The sequence below is a fragment of the Salvia splendens genome, chromosome 17, assembly GCF_004379255.2.
Source record: "Salvia splendens isolate huo1 chromosome 17, SspV2, whole genome shotgun sequence".
Taxonomy (NCBI): domain Eukaryota; kingdom Viridiplantae; phylum Streptophyta; class Magnoliopsida; order Lamiales; family Lamiaceae; genus Salvia; species Salvia splendens.
In genome coordinates, this window is record NC_056048.1 from 19,341,428 (window position 1) to 19,356,642 (window position 15,215).

A 15,215-nucleotide genomic window follows, 5' to 3' on the forward strand; every position below is an offset into this window, starting at 1 on the left:
TAAGAAGAAATAAGAGACACGGCCTGCATAGGAACAGGCCATTTTGATCAAGATATAATAACTAGTAGTAAGTGTACTCGCGGACTGACAGCAACAGATATGCATAAACTATATATAGCTTGCCAGTCTGATAGCAACCCCCAGAGATACACAAATAGAACAACAGTTCAGTAAAATGTAACCAAAATTCTTTTTTCTACAAAGGGAATGTACATACATGAGCTACATATCCAAGAGCAGTTGATGATCGCTGAACCTCTTTCTTGTTAGTAAAAAAACTCATTTTTGTAAAAGTGACCACAGTGAGGTGCAGTCCGGAGATGGTCAATGTGCCCTGGTCGAGAGGTTTTGATCCATCAGGAACACCTGTTGGAAGAAAAATAAAACAGCAAAACATATTACGAACAGAAAACTCAAGATGCTTCACATGAAGCAGATCAAGAAGTAACTCCTAATAACTTCAAGTTATCATCAATTGCATTATAACAGTTTACAACATCTACAAAAATATATTATGTGCATATGCAACAAGTAACTTCAGAACATCTATACTGAAAGTCAATATAAAACAAAAACAAGTAAATCATCCTTGCAAAACAACAATATGATTATAATGTTTCTGCAACTATGTTCATACAACTGTGTTGCACATGGCAATATTTACATAACAAAAAAAATAACACTCCAATATTTTAACCCAACAACGGCCTTATTTTTTAGGTGGATCATTTAAAGGTTTATGGGAGTGAGAAATAGCACAGAGGTAAGCAAACAAAAGCAAAATATATAGATGTACAAGGCATGAGCAGTGAAGCAAATACACACTGTTGGACCTCACAAACAAGATCAAAAACAACAAAATAAAACCCAAGATGCCATTATTGTTACTGCCATACATAAGCCAATTTCTCCATTTAACCTAACCCCGGCTGATAATTTCAATAATAGCCCCTAGTCACATCTTATCTGTGTCATCAACTACTGCTACTTTCATACAGAAAGTAAACCTATAATACAAATTATTCCAGCCTGATCTGCCCTCTACTCCATTGACTCTTTTATAGCAAAAAATTGCAGTGTTTATGTTGTATTTTTAAGAGATAAAAAATGACGAGAAGCAAACTTTCAACAACCAGAACAATCATTAACATTTACAACAGTAACAGATCCTCTTCAGCAGCACCATACCATACTATAAATAGCTTCATTACTGCTGTGTTAAATCTTTTGGTTTATTTTACTAACAAATGTAAAACAATTATGCCCAGACAACAGGCAACATTTACTACAAAGTAGTTTACCAAATCTAAAAACCATGCAGCATGGACTAGCTTATATGACCCAGAACAAATAATTGTTGGATATGCAATTATTAATAGGAAGATCCAAGAATGTCAAAAAAGTACACTTCATATATGGTTCTAGATTTAAGGTAATAGGTCTGCAGATAAGGGTCTACAATTTTGTAATGATGCTTGCTTAGTTAACATGATAAATAATAAGGAATAGTGGAATACACATACTTTAGGGGATTAATATCAGGTGTCTGACCCTGATGATGATCTTGACAGGTGAGCTTTGTTACCTTAGTTATTTATATAGCATAATAAGCACAGTGACCCACGAAAGAAGATTGTTATAGAAACATGCCAAACTATAATACACCAAATTGGTTGTTATAATTACATTGGCTTATTTCTTTTTTTAATACATATTTGCAGTCAAAATTATGAATCAATAACTTCCTTCTAAGTTCTAACAAGTTCAGAAGCGAATGAATCTATATGGCTAATACATTCTGTCTATCTCAGACTCTAAACACAAAATTATATTTGACTTGATTTCAACTCTCTAACTAAGTCACCGATTCATGATTTTTCAGCATAGAGTTGTTGTTCATCTGCAGTTTTACATTCTTGTCATCTCAAAGTATACTATCAGAGAGTCAGAGTAATTACTGACTGATATTTCAACTCACTGAATAAATTTGAGATCAATTACCTTTAATTTTAAAACATAATCACTCTACAGTTAATTAAATATCCTCATTTCTTATCAACAATTACCTGACTTAATACTACTACGAAATGATTCAAGTTCTTGCTCAGATGATTTTCTGACCACAACCTTTACTGGATATAGCAAGGTGACCTGCGTGGTCATATACTGCTGCCTCAATCTCAATGATTTCTGCAAAATTTTCAAATGACCATAACCTTTTTCTCCAGCAAGTAATCTACTTGAGTCCTACACCAGAACAAATTTACATTAAAGATAAGCAATTATATCTCATAAATATATATCTAATCCATTCCACAAGTTAAAAAAAATAAGGAAATATAGAATGAAGAATGAAGAGCAATATCATTTTAGGCTCTTAGCTACAAAAAAATTCAAATAATGGCTTGAAATTGAGAAACGTGTTCAACTGTCAAACAGAAGCAAAAAAAAACTGTGTAGTCATAGTGAGCTTCAACACATTAAGCATTCATATATTCGCTTATAAAAATGGATTAAGTCCAAAATTGCTATATGTCACAAAGAGTCAAAAAGTTATTTAATCTTGAGAGTGCTTATAAAAATTTTCTCTGCAAGGAAAATCTTGTCTACATGAGACTCTAGAAGACTCTGCATTAATTATTTCCATTGAGAATCTGGATTTTTGGCCACTTACAATTTGCACATTACTCATTGTTTTCAGGCAAGTAAATATCCATCAACCAACTCAAGATGACATCTACAGAAGTGCTCTTCAGATATTGGTCATTACACTGAATGAGCTGAACAATGTCTGTCAGATGATCACATCAAATATTTGAAGGAAAATAAGGAAAATGGTCTGGAGACGGATAGTAAAATGGTAGCTAAAACTATACTCCCTCTGTCCCTAAAAAATAGGAGAAAATCGGGTTTATAGGGTACTTTACGTTTAAAATAACGTAAATGTACCCATTTTGTTATCTCTTCCATATATGGGAGAAACGCCACCCACATTGGCGTTTTTCATTAGTGAAGACGCCACCCGCATTGGCGTTTTACAATTTTGAACCTTATTTCGTCGTATTTTATGGAAATACAATATTTGTTAAACACGCCAAGCTGGTTGGCGTCTTTTGGTTAAAAACGCCTCACCACTGGCGACGTGGTTCAAGTTAAACCCGCCTTCCGCACTGGCGTTTTTCCTCAGAGACACGCCAACGTTATTGGCGTGTATAGTCGGGTTTTTCCTTGTTAACACTGAAGTCATTATTTATTGTTCAATTTGTAGAGGTCTAAGATCAAGAGACCTATCAAACGTGACATATCATTAATAATAAAAAAAGGCAATATTAAAATATAAGAATGAGGAAAAGACAAGCATTTAGTACCTTGTATTTGCCAACCTACTCACTGACTTCCTTCAAATCACCTCGCCGTTTCGTGATCGGACGTCGGAGTTCGTTTCAATGTCGCAGACGCTGAGAAGGATCGGTGGAAACGCATCGATTGCAGTGACTCCGGATAGGTCGGAATTCAATAAGAAGGCTTCCAGAATAGGCCTTCGCATCCACCAAACCGCCTAGAAAATAGATCGTCTATCTATTTGTATGCTTTCCTCGCATTTCCGATTGATTTTATGCTTTCGATGAGGTTTATTTACTCAATTAAATGTCAGTGTATGGAGGTGTATCTCTGTTTGCTTGTATGAAATGATGGAATCGAAGTGTTTTTGAGCCATTCCTATGTGTTAATTGTTCTGCCGATTGATTACAATGGAGCTGACTATACACGCCAATAACGTTGGCGTGTTTAATTAAAAACGCCAGCTCCATTGGCGTGTCTCTAAGGAAAAACGCCAGTGCCTAAGGCGGGTTTAACTTGAACCACGTCAGTGTTGAATATCTCTCTATATTGAAACACGCTAGTGGTGAAGGCGTTTTTAACCAAAAGACGCCAACCAGCTTGGCGTGTTTAACAAATACTGTATTTCCATAAAATACGACGACATACGGTTCTAAATTGTAAAACGCCAATGCGGGTGGCGTCTTCACTAATGAAAAACGCCAATGTGGGTGGCGTTTCTCCCATATATGGAAGAGATAACAAAATGGGTACATTTACGTTATTTTAAACGTAAAGTACCCTATAAACCCGATTTTCTCCAAAAATAGCAAGTATTTCCATTTTGGTCCATCACTTAAAATTATGCAATTGTAATTTAGGAAACTTTTGAACAACATATTACCCCCACACATAATATTATTTGCAACTTATCCATTAGAATTAACAATTTAATATTTTGTGAACCCCACTATCCACTAACCGTACATAAATAAACACTACTAATAATGTAGACCCACAATCAAGTAGACTACTTCCCAAACCTTTTCTCTTTCTCTCTCTTATTTTACCAATTGCGCGTTAATACCCGTGCCATTTCAAAACTAAATACTGAGCCCTTGACAGAATGATTTATATTTTAGAGGGATTTTGTTTATAATGATTTATTATCATTTGATTAGGGTATGTAATTGGTCTACATCATATATTGCAGGTATATAGATGACCATACAAGCATATTTTACTGCATGTTTACTTGTAATAGAAGTATATGCAAGTCAGACAGATAATAATAATAATAATAATAATAATAATAATAATAATAATAATAATAATAATAATAATAATAATAATAATAATAATAATAATAATAATAATAATAATAATAATAATAATAATAATAATAATAATTGAGAATAATCGTAAATTCATTTCAGTTAAGAAAACTAGGGAAGAAAGCCAAATAACATAGTCAAACATTACCTGCATGCGTTTGTTAGCCACAGAAATAGAACTTCCACCAACCAAAAGAGATCTAATTTCACCACTAAGTTGTTTCTCCTGCTTTCTGACCTTCTCTTTTACAACCTTGGAACGCATAGACATCTTCCCCATCAACAACTTCCGATGTTCCAATTTCTCACGCATCTGATCAAGCTCATTCGACCGACTTAATGACTCAGATTCTATCTGCCCATAGAACCACCAATGTATTGGAGAATTGCAGTTAAGTTGGATGGAAAAAGAATAGAAAAACACCATAAATTGTCTCATTCATTTAGCAGATATCGCATAATCTCTTTCACACACAGAACCAAACACATAGAGTTAATTGCAGGAGAGACACAAGAGCAGAGACAGCAACAATAACAACTACTCTTACTACCACATGTAATAAAGTAACATATCCTGACTATAGAGATGCCCCTCTAGGAGATATTTCATGCTGCTTATTGTCTTAGGGACATATCTTAACTTGAGATTATCAAACACAACCAATCAATGAAAAAGAGAATACCATGACAAAATATTCAAATTAATAACATGACAAAATATCATTTTTTAGTGGTATCAGGTTATTGACGTATGTATCATAGTTACATACTTCGAAAAGTCATAAGAAACATCAATAATAAATAAGCAATTTAGATAATAGTAAGACAAATTCAACATGAACCTGATATTCTTAAACAACCACCACATTGATGGTCAGCCAATAATCATATCTTTACTTTGAACCAAATCTCATAGGTTTTTTCTTTTCAGTAACCAAACTCCCGATTCTCAGTTGAAGCCATTAACATCAGAAACTCCAAATAGTCAATTTTCAAGTAAAAAAAACAAAACTCAGGAAATGGAGAATAATCATTGAGTCATAAACAAATTTCCAAATTTGATAGTATCTGAGTCACAAAACTAGCAAAGCGCATTCCAGATCACTTAAACCCAAACTACACCGTATGAAGAGACATAATATTCAAATGGAGAATAATCATTGAGTCAGTTAGTACAAAAGTGATCCCCATCTATCCATAGAAGCTATCACAATAAATTACTCGGATTAAATATTTACTTGTATCGACGACTGAAGCTTCTCTTCAAGTCCCAATTTATTAGTCTTGGCTTCCTCAAGTGCGGAGGTCAAACTGCATAAACGAGCGAGTTCCTGCTCGTAATCCTCCCATTCGATGACCTTTGCTGGTTGATCCTCCTGTGCTACCCGGTTTTCCTCTTGTACCTTCACAATTGGCTTTTTAGACGACGCCATTCACAAGTCACGATCGCTGAATTTATTCCAGAAAATCTCTTCGATTTCAACGGAGAAATATGATATCCATCGCCGTAGCTCCTCTTCACCATCGTACTACGAATAACTTTCAGGATGAAATCTAGGGTTTAGATGGCCGTGCCCTCATACCTATAATAAGTCTTTCAATTTTGGGAAAATGGGAGAAATCGAAGAAAGGAAAGTGCAATTTTTTTTGTTTTATTTTTTGTTCACCTATATTTTTCCTTCTTTACTTTTTCTATGTCTGACGCAGGTGGCTGGGACGTCGTCAAAGCGTGTCATGCTTAAATTAAAGCACTTAAACTACTACCTCGTCCATACCTAAAAATTTAGAGACAATTTTTATTTTCATAAAGCATCCACAATAGGCAGGACTACTCAATAGTTTAGCACTAGAATTAACCAAAAACACATTTTACCACATCACTAGGACTTTCCACAGTCTGTCATGTCACTAGGGCGTCCCACAACCCAATAATAGGCTAGCACTAAGACTAGTCGACGCCCTAGCAATAAAACAAATCCACAAATTCACAAATACGGAATTAAAAATTCGACACGAATACAGAGAAATTGCAATTATTTTATTTTATAAAAAAATACATGTTTCAATTAAAAATACATAGCGCAACAAAAAAAAACCATCTCCAAGCTTCACCACACGTGGGCCCCGTCTCACTATTCGGAGTCCCCTTGGCCATCCCCGGCGACTCCCCCAGCGGGGGGTGTCATCCCCAAACCGCGCCCCAGGTAGGGGGTGTCATCCCCAAACCGCGCCCCTTATCATGGATGAGGTTCTCCAGAAAGTCTTTGTGTTTGGGGTCCGTTGTCGCGTTCCACTCCTGTATGACCTCGAAGAAGTTCCTCTGCGCTTACATACGCGCGAGGTCGATGAGAGCGGCACTGAGCACGACACTGGGATCAGTACTGGGAGCTGTTGATTGGACCTCCGGGGACCCGCTTGAGGCTCCCCTAGACATCTACATTATCATTTTTTGCCCAACCGAGCGACGACGGCGGGGAACTAGTGGAGGAGCCTCTTCAGCATCATCAGGGAGGTCGTGGGAACCGACACTGCTGATGTACTCGCCAGAGAGATTGAGCCCCGTTCGCTTCTGCCAGCCAGCGTCAATCCCAGCACGAAACTTGGGGAACTCCATCAGTTGTACATAGACATCCCTATACTTAAACTGGCCGAACTTTCTGGGCTTAGGGAACTACTGGAACGACAACCTTTTCACATCCTCCATGCTCATGCCGCTGGTTATCGAGTGAATGTTGTTGTCGTAGAAGTCGACAAAACTGGAGACGACGGCCTTTATCCGTTCCCATTGTTTCCGGATCTCCTCCGACGTGTGATACTTCGCACCCCGCGACTTAAATATTTCGTAGGCCTCGGAGATGCGAGCCCACATCCTGTCGATGGTTTGATTATTCGACTGAATGGGATCTTCACAAACATCGATCCAGGTCTTTGCCACAACCACACACTCCTCCGGACTCCAGACGGACCTCCGTCCTTCACCGGCCTCCTCCTCGTCCCCCACGTGCGAAGACTCACCTGCCACCCCCTTGCCCTTGCCCCTCTTCTTCGACTTCCCTGCCGAAGCACCCCGACACCCTACCACTGGTTCTCTCTCTGTGGGAGTTTCCCTAATCGGAGAAAGACCCAACTCCTCAAGTGAGAAAGTCTCGTTGTCGGTGAACTGAGTCTCTGGTGGAGTAGAGACTCGGGAACCACCTGTCAAAAATTCAGAGAGGGCCGATAGACATTGTCCCTAGGCGATTGGGGGACCCCCGATCTACTGCATCCGGCAGCTGCAGGCATGCCCTGCATACCCATTCCCAAGCCGCTTCCCATCTCTGGCATCATCCCATCCATCCCTGCCATCTCGGGCAACGTCCCCCCCATCCCGGCACTTATACCGGGCATCCCCGCAGTCATCCTCGGCATCCCGACACTCATCCCCGCCATCCCGGGCATCATCCGCCCATCCATGGGTACATCCCGTAGTACCTAGGATATCCACTCATACTCATACCCATTCTGGGCATCATCCCGGCCATCCACCCGCGTTTCCCCCACCTCCAACAAGGAACGTCAGCGTTTGTGATTCGCTCGTGGCGGGAGAGTCACTGTCGTGATCCATTTATCTTCAATAGAAATAAGAGTGGAAAAAGAGAAACCCGTTAATACAAATTGTGCAAATGAAATGAAGTGCAACGAGCCGTATTTATAAAGTTGAAATAAAAAAAATCAAAAAGAAAAAATAGCGCTCGCTGATCGCGTCGGCACAATAGCGGACGAGCGATCGGCTAACGCCATCCCACCGCGAACGACCGCTCGTCCACCCTGTTCGTCCATCCCGCTTTCGCCGATTGCAATAGCGGACGAATGCGACGCCCGAGCCACTAGCCGATCACGCGTGTGTTCGTCCGCTATTGCTGATGCTCTCTTCTTTTAAAATTATAAATTTTCTATGTTAGGAGATTTTTTCTCTCTAATGTGGTGGAGTCAATAATTTAAATATTAGACTGGACTTACTGATTCAGCTGCGAACGGATGACTTGTCCAATCTGATTCACCTCACAAAACCGCTACTCAATAGGACCATTTTGAACTGGGAGAACTGTACGGCTCAGCTAAAAACCGCGAATTGGTCCAGCTAGTTCAGATTATTTTCATCTTTTTGTCATGGATTATGTCACTTATGACTTACCATTCACAAATCACAAATCTTTTTTCTTCCAACAACTTCTCTCTCACTTGAAACCACCCCACCCTTCCTTCTCCATATGCCAGCACTAGACCCATTGTGCCTGCACCCTCACGCCACCAGTAGCGGCTCAACAGTCCTCCGTTTGAATTAATTAATTGCCTCCAAATTTATCTTACTGTTATGCAAATCAACAAATTTATCAATCCTAAATGACGCACAAAACTAACGTGGTTCGATCCCGTGCGAGATCTACCTCCATAGATGAGCGGGAGCTGTTTTATTAAATATACAACCAAGAAACCTCGATACAATACAATGCAATCACTCTAGCTAAAACCTATTGAATAGCTACATGGATTGTGCATGTGTATCGCTCGTTCTATTTCTCTATTTCTCAATGGTACAAGAGAAACGACCATAACTAGCCGTTGGAAACAAAGTAACTAACTGACTCTGACTCAAACTAGCCGTGACTTCTGATGCGGGCCTGGGCATGAGTATTCTTGGGCTTGAGATAATTTAGCCACTTCATTTCAAATCTCCACTTTGGTTTTATTGATCAAATAACTTTATCTCCATCAATTCTTCATATCATCGAGCTATAAGTCTAAACAATGTTCAAACTTAGAACTTTGTAGTGCTTTTGTAAGCATATGTACAGTATTCTATGTAGTATTGATAAGTCTTATTTTAGGCCTTGGTTACTGGTTAGTATAACGTGCTTAATTGGATAATATCTGCAAAAATAGTTGCTAAAGTGTGCACGATGGGGTACTAATCAGGAGGAAAGGGTCGGAAAAGATTCAGGGGAAAAGAAGGCAAAAAGGTGCAATCCTGACCAGGATGCATGCCATAAAGCTGGAGCACAAGAAGGAGTGAATTGTTGCAAATGATCATCTATCTAGAAGAGGCAGAATCGTCATTTCAAGAGAAGGAGCAGCCCTAGGGTTTGTAGCAAGCAACCCTATAAATAGAAGATCAACATTGGAGAAATTTTGTCCATGCTTAATGCTTTCCTTTAGATAAACTTTACTGCATTCTCTTAGCTTAGAGTAGCTAGTGTTTCACTTGAGGTTCCGGCCACCTGCTAGGAGAAGGAGTCTACCGTCCGACCAGCCAGTGCACCACCGTAGTTCTAGAAGTTCCAGTTTCCGAAGAAGCCATCATCTTTTACATTCTTTCTTTTAATGCTTTCTTAGTTTAAGAACTTGTTTACTCGCACTTAACTTGGATTTCAGAAGATACTTTGTTGGAAACAACTTTTGGTTTGGATATTTTGAATGAAGTTAAGTTTTTATAGTTTTATTTGAGTTTCAGCTTGTTATTGCTTTCTTTCAGCCTAGGTAGATAGATCTGGTAATTTTACATGCTTTTCTGTTGGTTAAGCATTTGATTCGTCTTAGTTAATTTAGATTTAGTATTTCTTCAAGTTTCTCAAGTTTTTAATCGGTTGATTCTTCTTAAAATGCATAGATCTAGAGTTTTCCGCCACCTTACATGCTGATCTGAGTGCATGTGTGTTGATTTCTGCTTGCCTGGTTGCATGAGTTTGATTCTAGCCTAGATTTAGAGTGTGTGTTATTTTGGGTTAGATCTGAGTTGTTTGATTCCGACCTCAAGCATTCATCCATTGAAGTTTAGTTTGCTGATCATTTTTTTTTGTTTGCTTGGTGAAGAAGAGAACGCCGCATTCTAGTCTGGGACCACCTTTTGCTTTAGTTGTTTTTTCTGTTTTATCCTTTGCTTTTTCAGTTTTTTTTTTTTGTCATCCAGGTTGCAGTCGGCCAGTAGTCTGTTATTCCCTTTTGCTTTTATCTATCCATTTAGGGTAAAGTTTCACTTTTCACATGCACGATAGTTTTCCAGCCCTCACTTTCAGGTACACATTCCGTAGCATCCAGCATTTAGTTATGTACTGATTAGGATATGTAGAGTCTCATTTTATTTCATAGCCTAGGTAAAACTCAACCCCAAAAGCGTGGTGACTAACCAACCCTCCCAGATTGTCATCGCAAGTGTATCTCGCCCACATCCATCTCTGCGGGGTCGATCCTTTACTTCGCTATACTAGCCAGTAGAAGTGGGTTGAGGTTTTTGATAGGGAAGATAGACACAGACCCAACGAAACAACTAGGTCTAGGTATCATCCTGGCCAGTTGACAAGCTAAAACACCTGCAGAGTCATAGTCTGTCTTCTTAACTTTTCAAGTATGCACCTTATTCACTATTACTTTCCTATTTCCTATTTCATCTCTCACAAAATGGAGCTTGACATCACCGTGTTAGCTATTTTCATGAAATACTTGATGCCTGGCCAAACTAACATTGTTGTTGTCACAGAGGATAGTCATTAAGCTCTGATCCGACCCAAAGTCTTCAAGTATACCCTTGATCCAAATTGCTTCCTTTATTGCATCAGCTAATGTACTCAGCTAATATACTCTGCTTCTTGTTGAAAGAGCAACCACATGTTGCATATTCGACTTCCAACTAATAACAGTTCCATAGAGTTTGAGTATGTAGGCCGATTGAGATATCCTGCTATCTACATTAGCTGCATAGTCAGAACCACAGTAACCAATGAGTTCATCTGCCTTAGTAACTTCTTATTTTGAGAATAGCAGATCTTGGCTCTGAGTTTCCACCAAATACCTCAAAGTCTGTTTCAGTGCTTGCAATGTTCTTCTCCACAATTAACCATATATCTACTAGTCAAATTGATTGCATGGGCTAAATCAGACTTTGTACATACCATAGTGTACTCACAATGTTAGCATATGAAATTTTAGATATCTTATCCCTTTCGTGATCACACTTTAGCCTCTGATCAGCAAATAACTTGTCATACTTAATGGTGTTGAATCTTGTTTGAAGTCAATGACCGAGTTAGGCAAAGTATTACTAATGTTTATCTCAATGTAGTATTACCAATAGGCTACTACTAACATTGGCGGACACAGGTGGAGGATGGAAGGGCTTAAGCCCTCCCCAACAAGATTTTTTTCATCTTTTTCTATTTATAAATTTTTTGAAAATTAATTATAACAGTTTTAAGCCCTTCCAAAGCCAATATAATTGCAGACTAAATTGCTGGAACTGAATGATGTGAAGGGGCTGGACAAATTTTAAGGATCGAAAATTTGCAAAAGATAATGAAAGAAGAAAATGGCTGACGAAACTTTGGGGAAGAAGTTAGTGATATAATATTACTATATTAGGTATTGAAAGTCACATTTAAAAAGTACTGTACCGTTTTGAGCTACAATTAATGTTCTCTTATAAAATAAAATTGATTATGAAATTTATCCTAAGTTATAAATTTTGACCAATGAAAACTTCCTTAATTCCTTTTGCTATGTTGCATAAATTGTTAAACTTATTTCAAATATACGAGTAGCTAAAATGCATAACAAGATTTTTTCTACTTTTCCAAGTTCTTTCACATCACTTCCTTTAATTCCTTTAGCTATTTTAAATTTATAATGGGTTGGACTAGTGTATATGATTTTTTACGATACAATTATTACTTTTTCATATATACTAGTATATAATATGAGCCCGACTCAAGACAGGTGAAGCATTTTTTTAGACACGATACTTAAGAAATTGATGTGTTAAATGTTAAAAGTGGAAAGAGTAAAGTAAGAGATGAAATAAAATAAGAGAGATGAAAAAGAATAAAGTATAAGAGAAGATAAAATTTTTGCCAAAAAAGTAAATGACTTAGCTACTTTGAGACAATAAAAAAAAGAATACGACACAATTACCTTGGAACAGAGGAGTATAATATAATAAAAATATACTCCATCAATTTACTAGAAATAAAAATTCTTTCATTTAAAAACCATTTCTTAAAAATAGAAACTTTTCATTTTAGAAAATGGACACACAATCCACTAACACTAATTTCCTTATATTTTTCTCCTCCTCTATCATATTTTATCAATTTTATTTTATTTTTTTTCATTTTTTACTTTACCGATTTTGCATTAAAACTCATACCGTTTTCAGAATTTCTATTTTTAGCAAATGAAAGGAGTATATGATTATGCCCCTACTATTAATATTTCCTGCGTTCGCCACTGACTACTAAGCTACAAATCTTTGGGGTAGAGCTTTACCCTTGTTATAATGTACGTTTGACTAATGAGAACTTTTAAATTTTGTATGGCATGATGTCACACAGCTCGGCTGGATAAAGTCCTTTTGAGTTGTTATCTTTGCCTGAATGCTTTATCCGAACTCCGAGCTCCATCTTCAAATTTTAGGTCTCATCTGCCTTTGCGAAGCTTTGAATAAGCACAACTATCACATATCATGCAAGCCATGGATCACGGCCGTCATCTGTGTCCGCCGACTCAAGTCCTTAATGATGTACAATTGTGTTTATTTGGACAACAATGAACACCTTAAACCATCAGCATATATCATGAATCAACAGTGCAAAATCTGGTCTACATTTAATTCTCAGCTACCCATATTGAACAATATGATCATTCATGATCGTATCGTATATTTACAAATATATTTACCAAAAATCAGATACATATCATAATTATCAGCGAAAGCATGATTTTATAATCAATTTGACTATATTTCGGAACCGACACCCTCACCCTTCACCAGCACCAATCGTTAACGGTGATTCCTCTTCTCTTTTACTGTCGTGTTATTTATTCAATTGCTACTCTTCATAAACTTCGAATTTGAGGATTGCAAATTTGATTATTTTAGTTTATTTAAACATTAATTTAGTTCGTCTACGTTTGAACTTCATATTTTACTAAAAGTGTAAAACGGTTATTGTCAAATTCAGATTTTAATCAATTCAAATTTTGTGTTGTGTGTATTGCTTGGCTTGTTATTGTTATGTTCAAGCGTTACTTGATTGTTATTTCTGTTTGTTAACTCAGCTGTAACGTTTTGATTTGATTTCACTTTACAAGTTTGCTTGTATGTTGTAGAGTCAAGTTAGAAGGATGCTGAGATTATCAAGTGAAGAACATAAGAGGGTGATTGCGTTCCATAATGTGCACGCACAAGCAAAAGGGAGTGGATTTGGGAGAGTGTTACGATCGCCTACGTTGTTTGAGGACATGGTCCAGTGTATTCTCCTGTGCAATTGGCGTTGTTGGAATCGGTGTTTTAGCCAATGGTAACTGTATTCTTCATTACCTTTTCAGGTGGCTGAGAACTCTGAGCATGGCCCAAGCACTATGCGACCTTCAAGCAGAATTGCAGCATCAGTTACCTAGAGCATCAAATGATGAAACTGGAATAATTTCTAGCTGCCAATCAAACAATATTAAGTCTTTTGCTCCAGAAACACCTTCTGGAAAAGAATCAAAGAGAAAGCCTCGCAATTGCCTACAAAAATTAGCAAACAAATATGCAAAAAAATTAGGAGATGAAGAATCTGAGATGAAAATTAGTACAGCTTTAATATTGGAAAGTCCAATCTTCGTGTCGGAGGAGACAGGGGGCGACTTCCTTGGGCAATGTAAACCTTCCACGACCTCAGTTGACGATTCTCTTAAGAGTACAGAAGTGACAGAAAATGACAGCAGCTCCGCGGTTGGGAACTTTCCAAGCCCCAGAGAATTGTCTAAACTTGATGAGAACTTTTTGGCTAAGCGCTGTGGTCTCAGTTACAGGGCAGGCCGTGTGATAAAGCTTGCTCAGGGTGTAGTTTCAATTGAGAGAATTAGAATGTGAGGCAGAATTAGAATTATCTTTTAATTGTTCTAAACAGGTCCATGCAAAGAGCTCCTCGGCTTGAACAATTCAACAAGATCTAGAAAACATCTATGGAAAATATGCACCATTTCAGTTCCTAGCTTTCTGGTATGTTGTTTCAACTTGCATCTTGTCCCATTTAGCTTGAGATCTAAATTTTTTTTTTGGGAACTTCCATTTTTATCAGGTCAGAAATTTGGGATTTCTATGAAGAAAGATTTGGTAAGCTAAGTGAAATGGGACATTCTAGCTATAAACTGATTACTGCAGCAAATATGAGAGGGAAGGCAAGAAGAGGAAAATATCAGGTGTCATAGCTTGTTAGTGTCAAATTTCTGTGTCCTACTTATTTATTTTTATAATTTTCTAGCCAAATAGTCAATGTGAATGTAATCATCCCTTGTTATATTCAAGTGTGATAGTGTATGTTTTTGTGTTGAAGCTCAAAATATATTAATCATTTGTTTCTAAAAGAATAGATAACCAAAGACACTCATACCTGCTTATTTATCTTTTCTAGACACTGACAGAAGCGAATAAAAATGAAATGCAAATAAACAGAAAAATCTAAGTAATCACGTAGACATAATTAACGAAAATTTTTTATAATATAGATGATATTTTATAAGAATTTTAAATTTTATATGGTT

General features: G+C 37.5%; 1 protein-coding gene and 1 long non-coding RNA gene across 2 annotated transcripts; one reads left to right on the forward strand and one right to left on the reverse strand.

Moving 5' to 3' along the window:
• Positions 1–61: 61 nt before the first annotated feature.
• On the reverse strand, positions 62–6,088 carry LOC121774425. The gene is made up of 5 exons (XM_042171304.1): positions 5,894–6,088; positions 4,804–5,010; positions 2,067–2,247; positions 218–366; positions 62–127 (listed from the first exon to the last, which is right to left on the reverse strand). Exons 1-5 carry the CDS (start codon positions 6,086–6,088, stop codon positions 62–64), a joined length of 798 nt encoding a protein of 265 aa, XP_042027238.1.
• A 7,336-nt stretch (positions 6,089–13,424) lies between these two features.
• LOC121774129 lies at positions 13,425–15,006 on the forward strand. The gene is made up of 4 exons (XR_006044930.1): positions 13,425–13,470; positions 13,794–13,956; positions 14,013–14,673; positions 14,753–15,006. It is a non-coding gene; the product is annotated as an uncharacterized LOC121774129 (long non-coding RNA).
• The last annotated feature ends 209 nt before the right edge of the window (positions 15,007–15,215 follow it).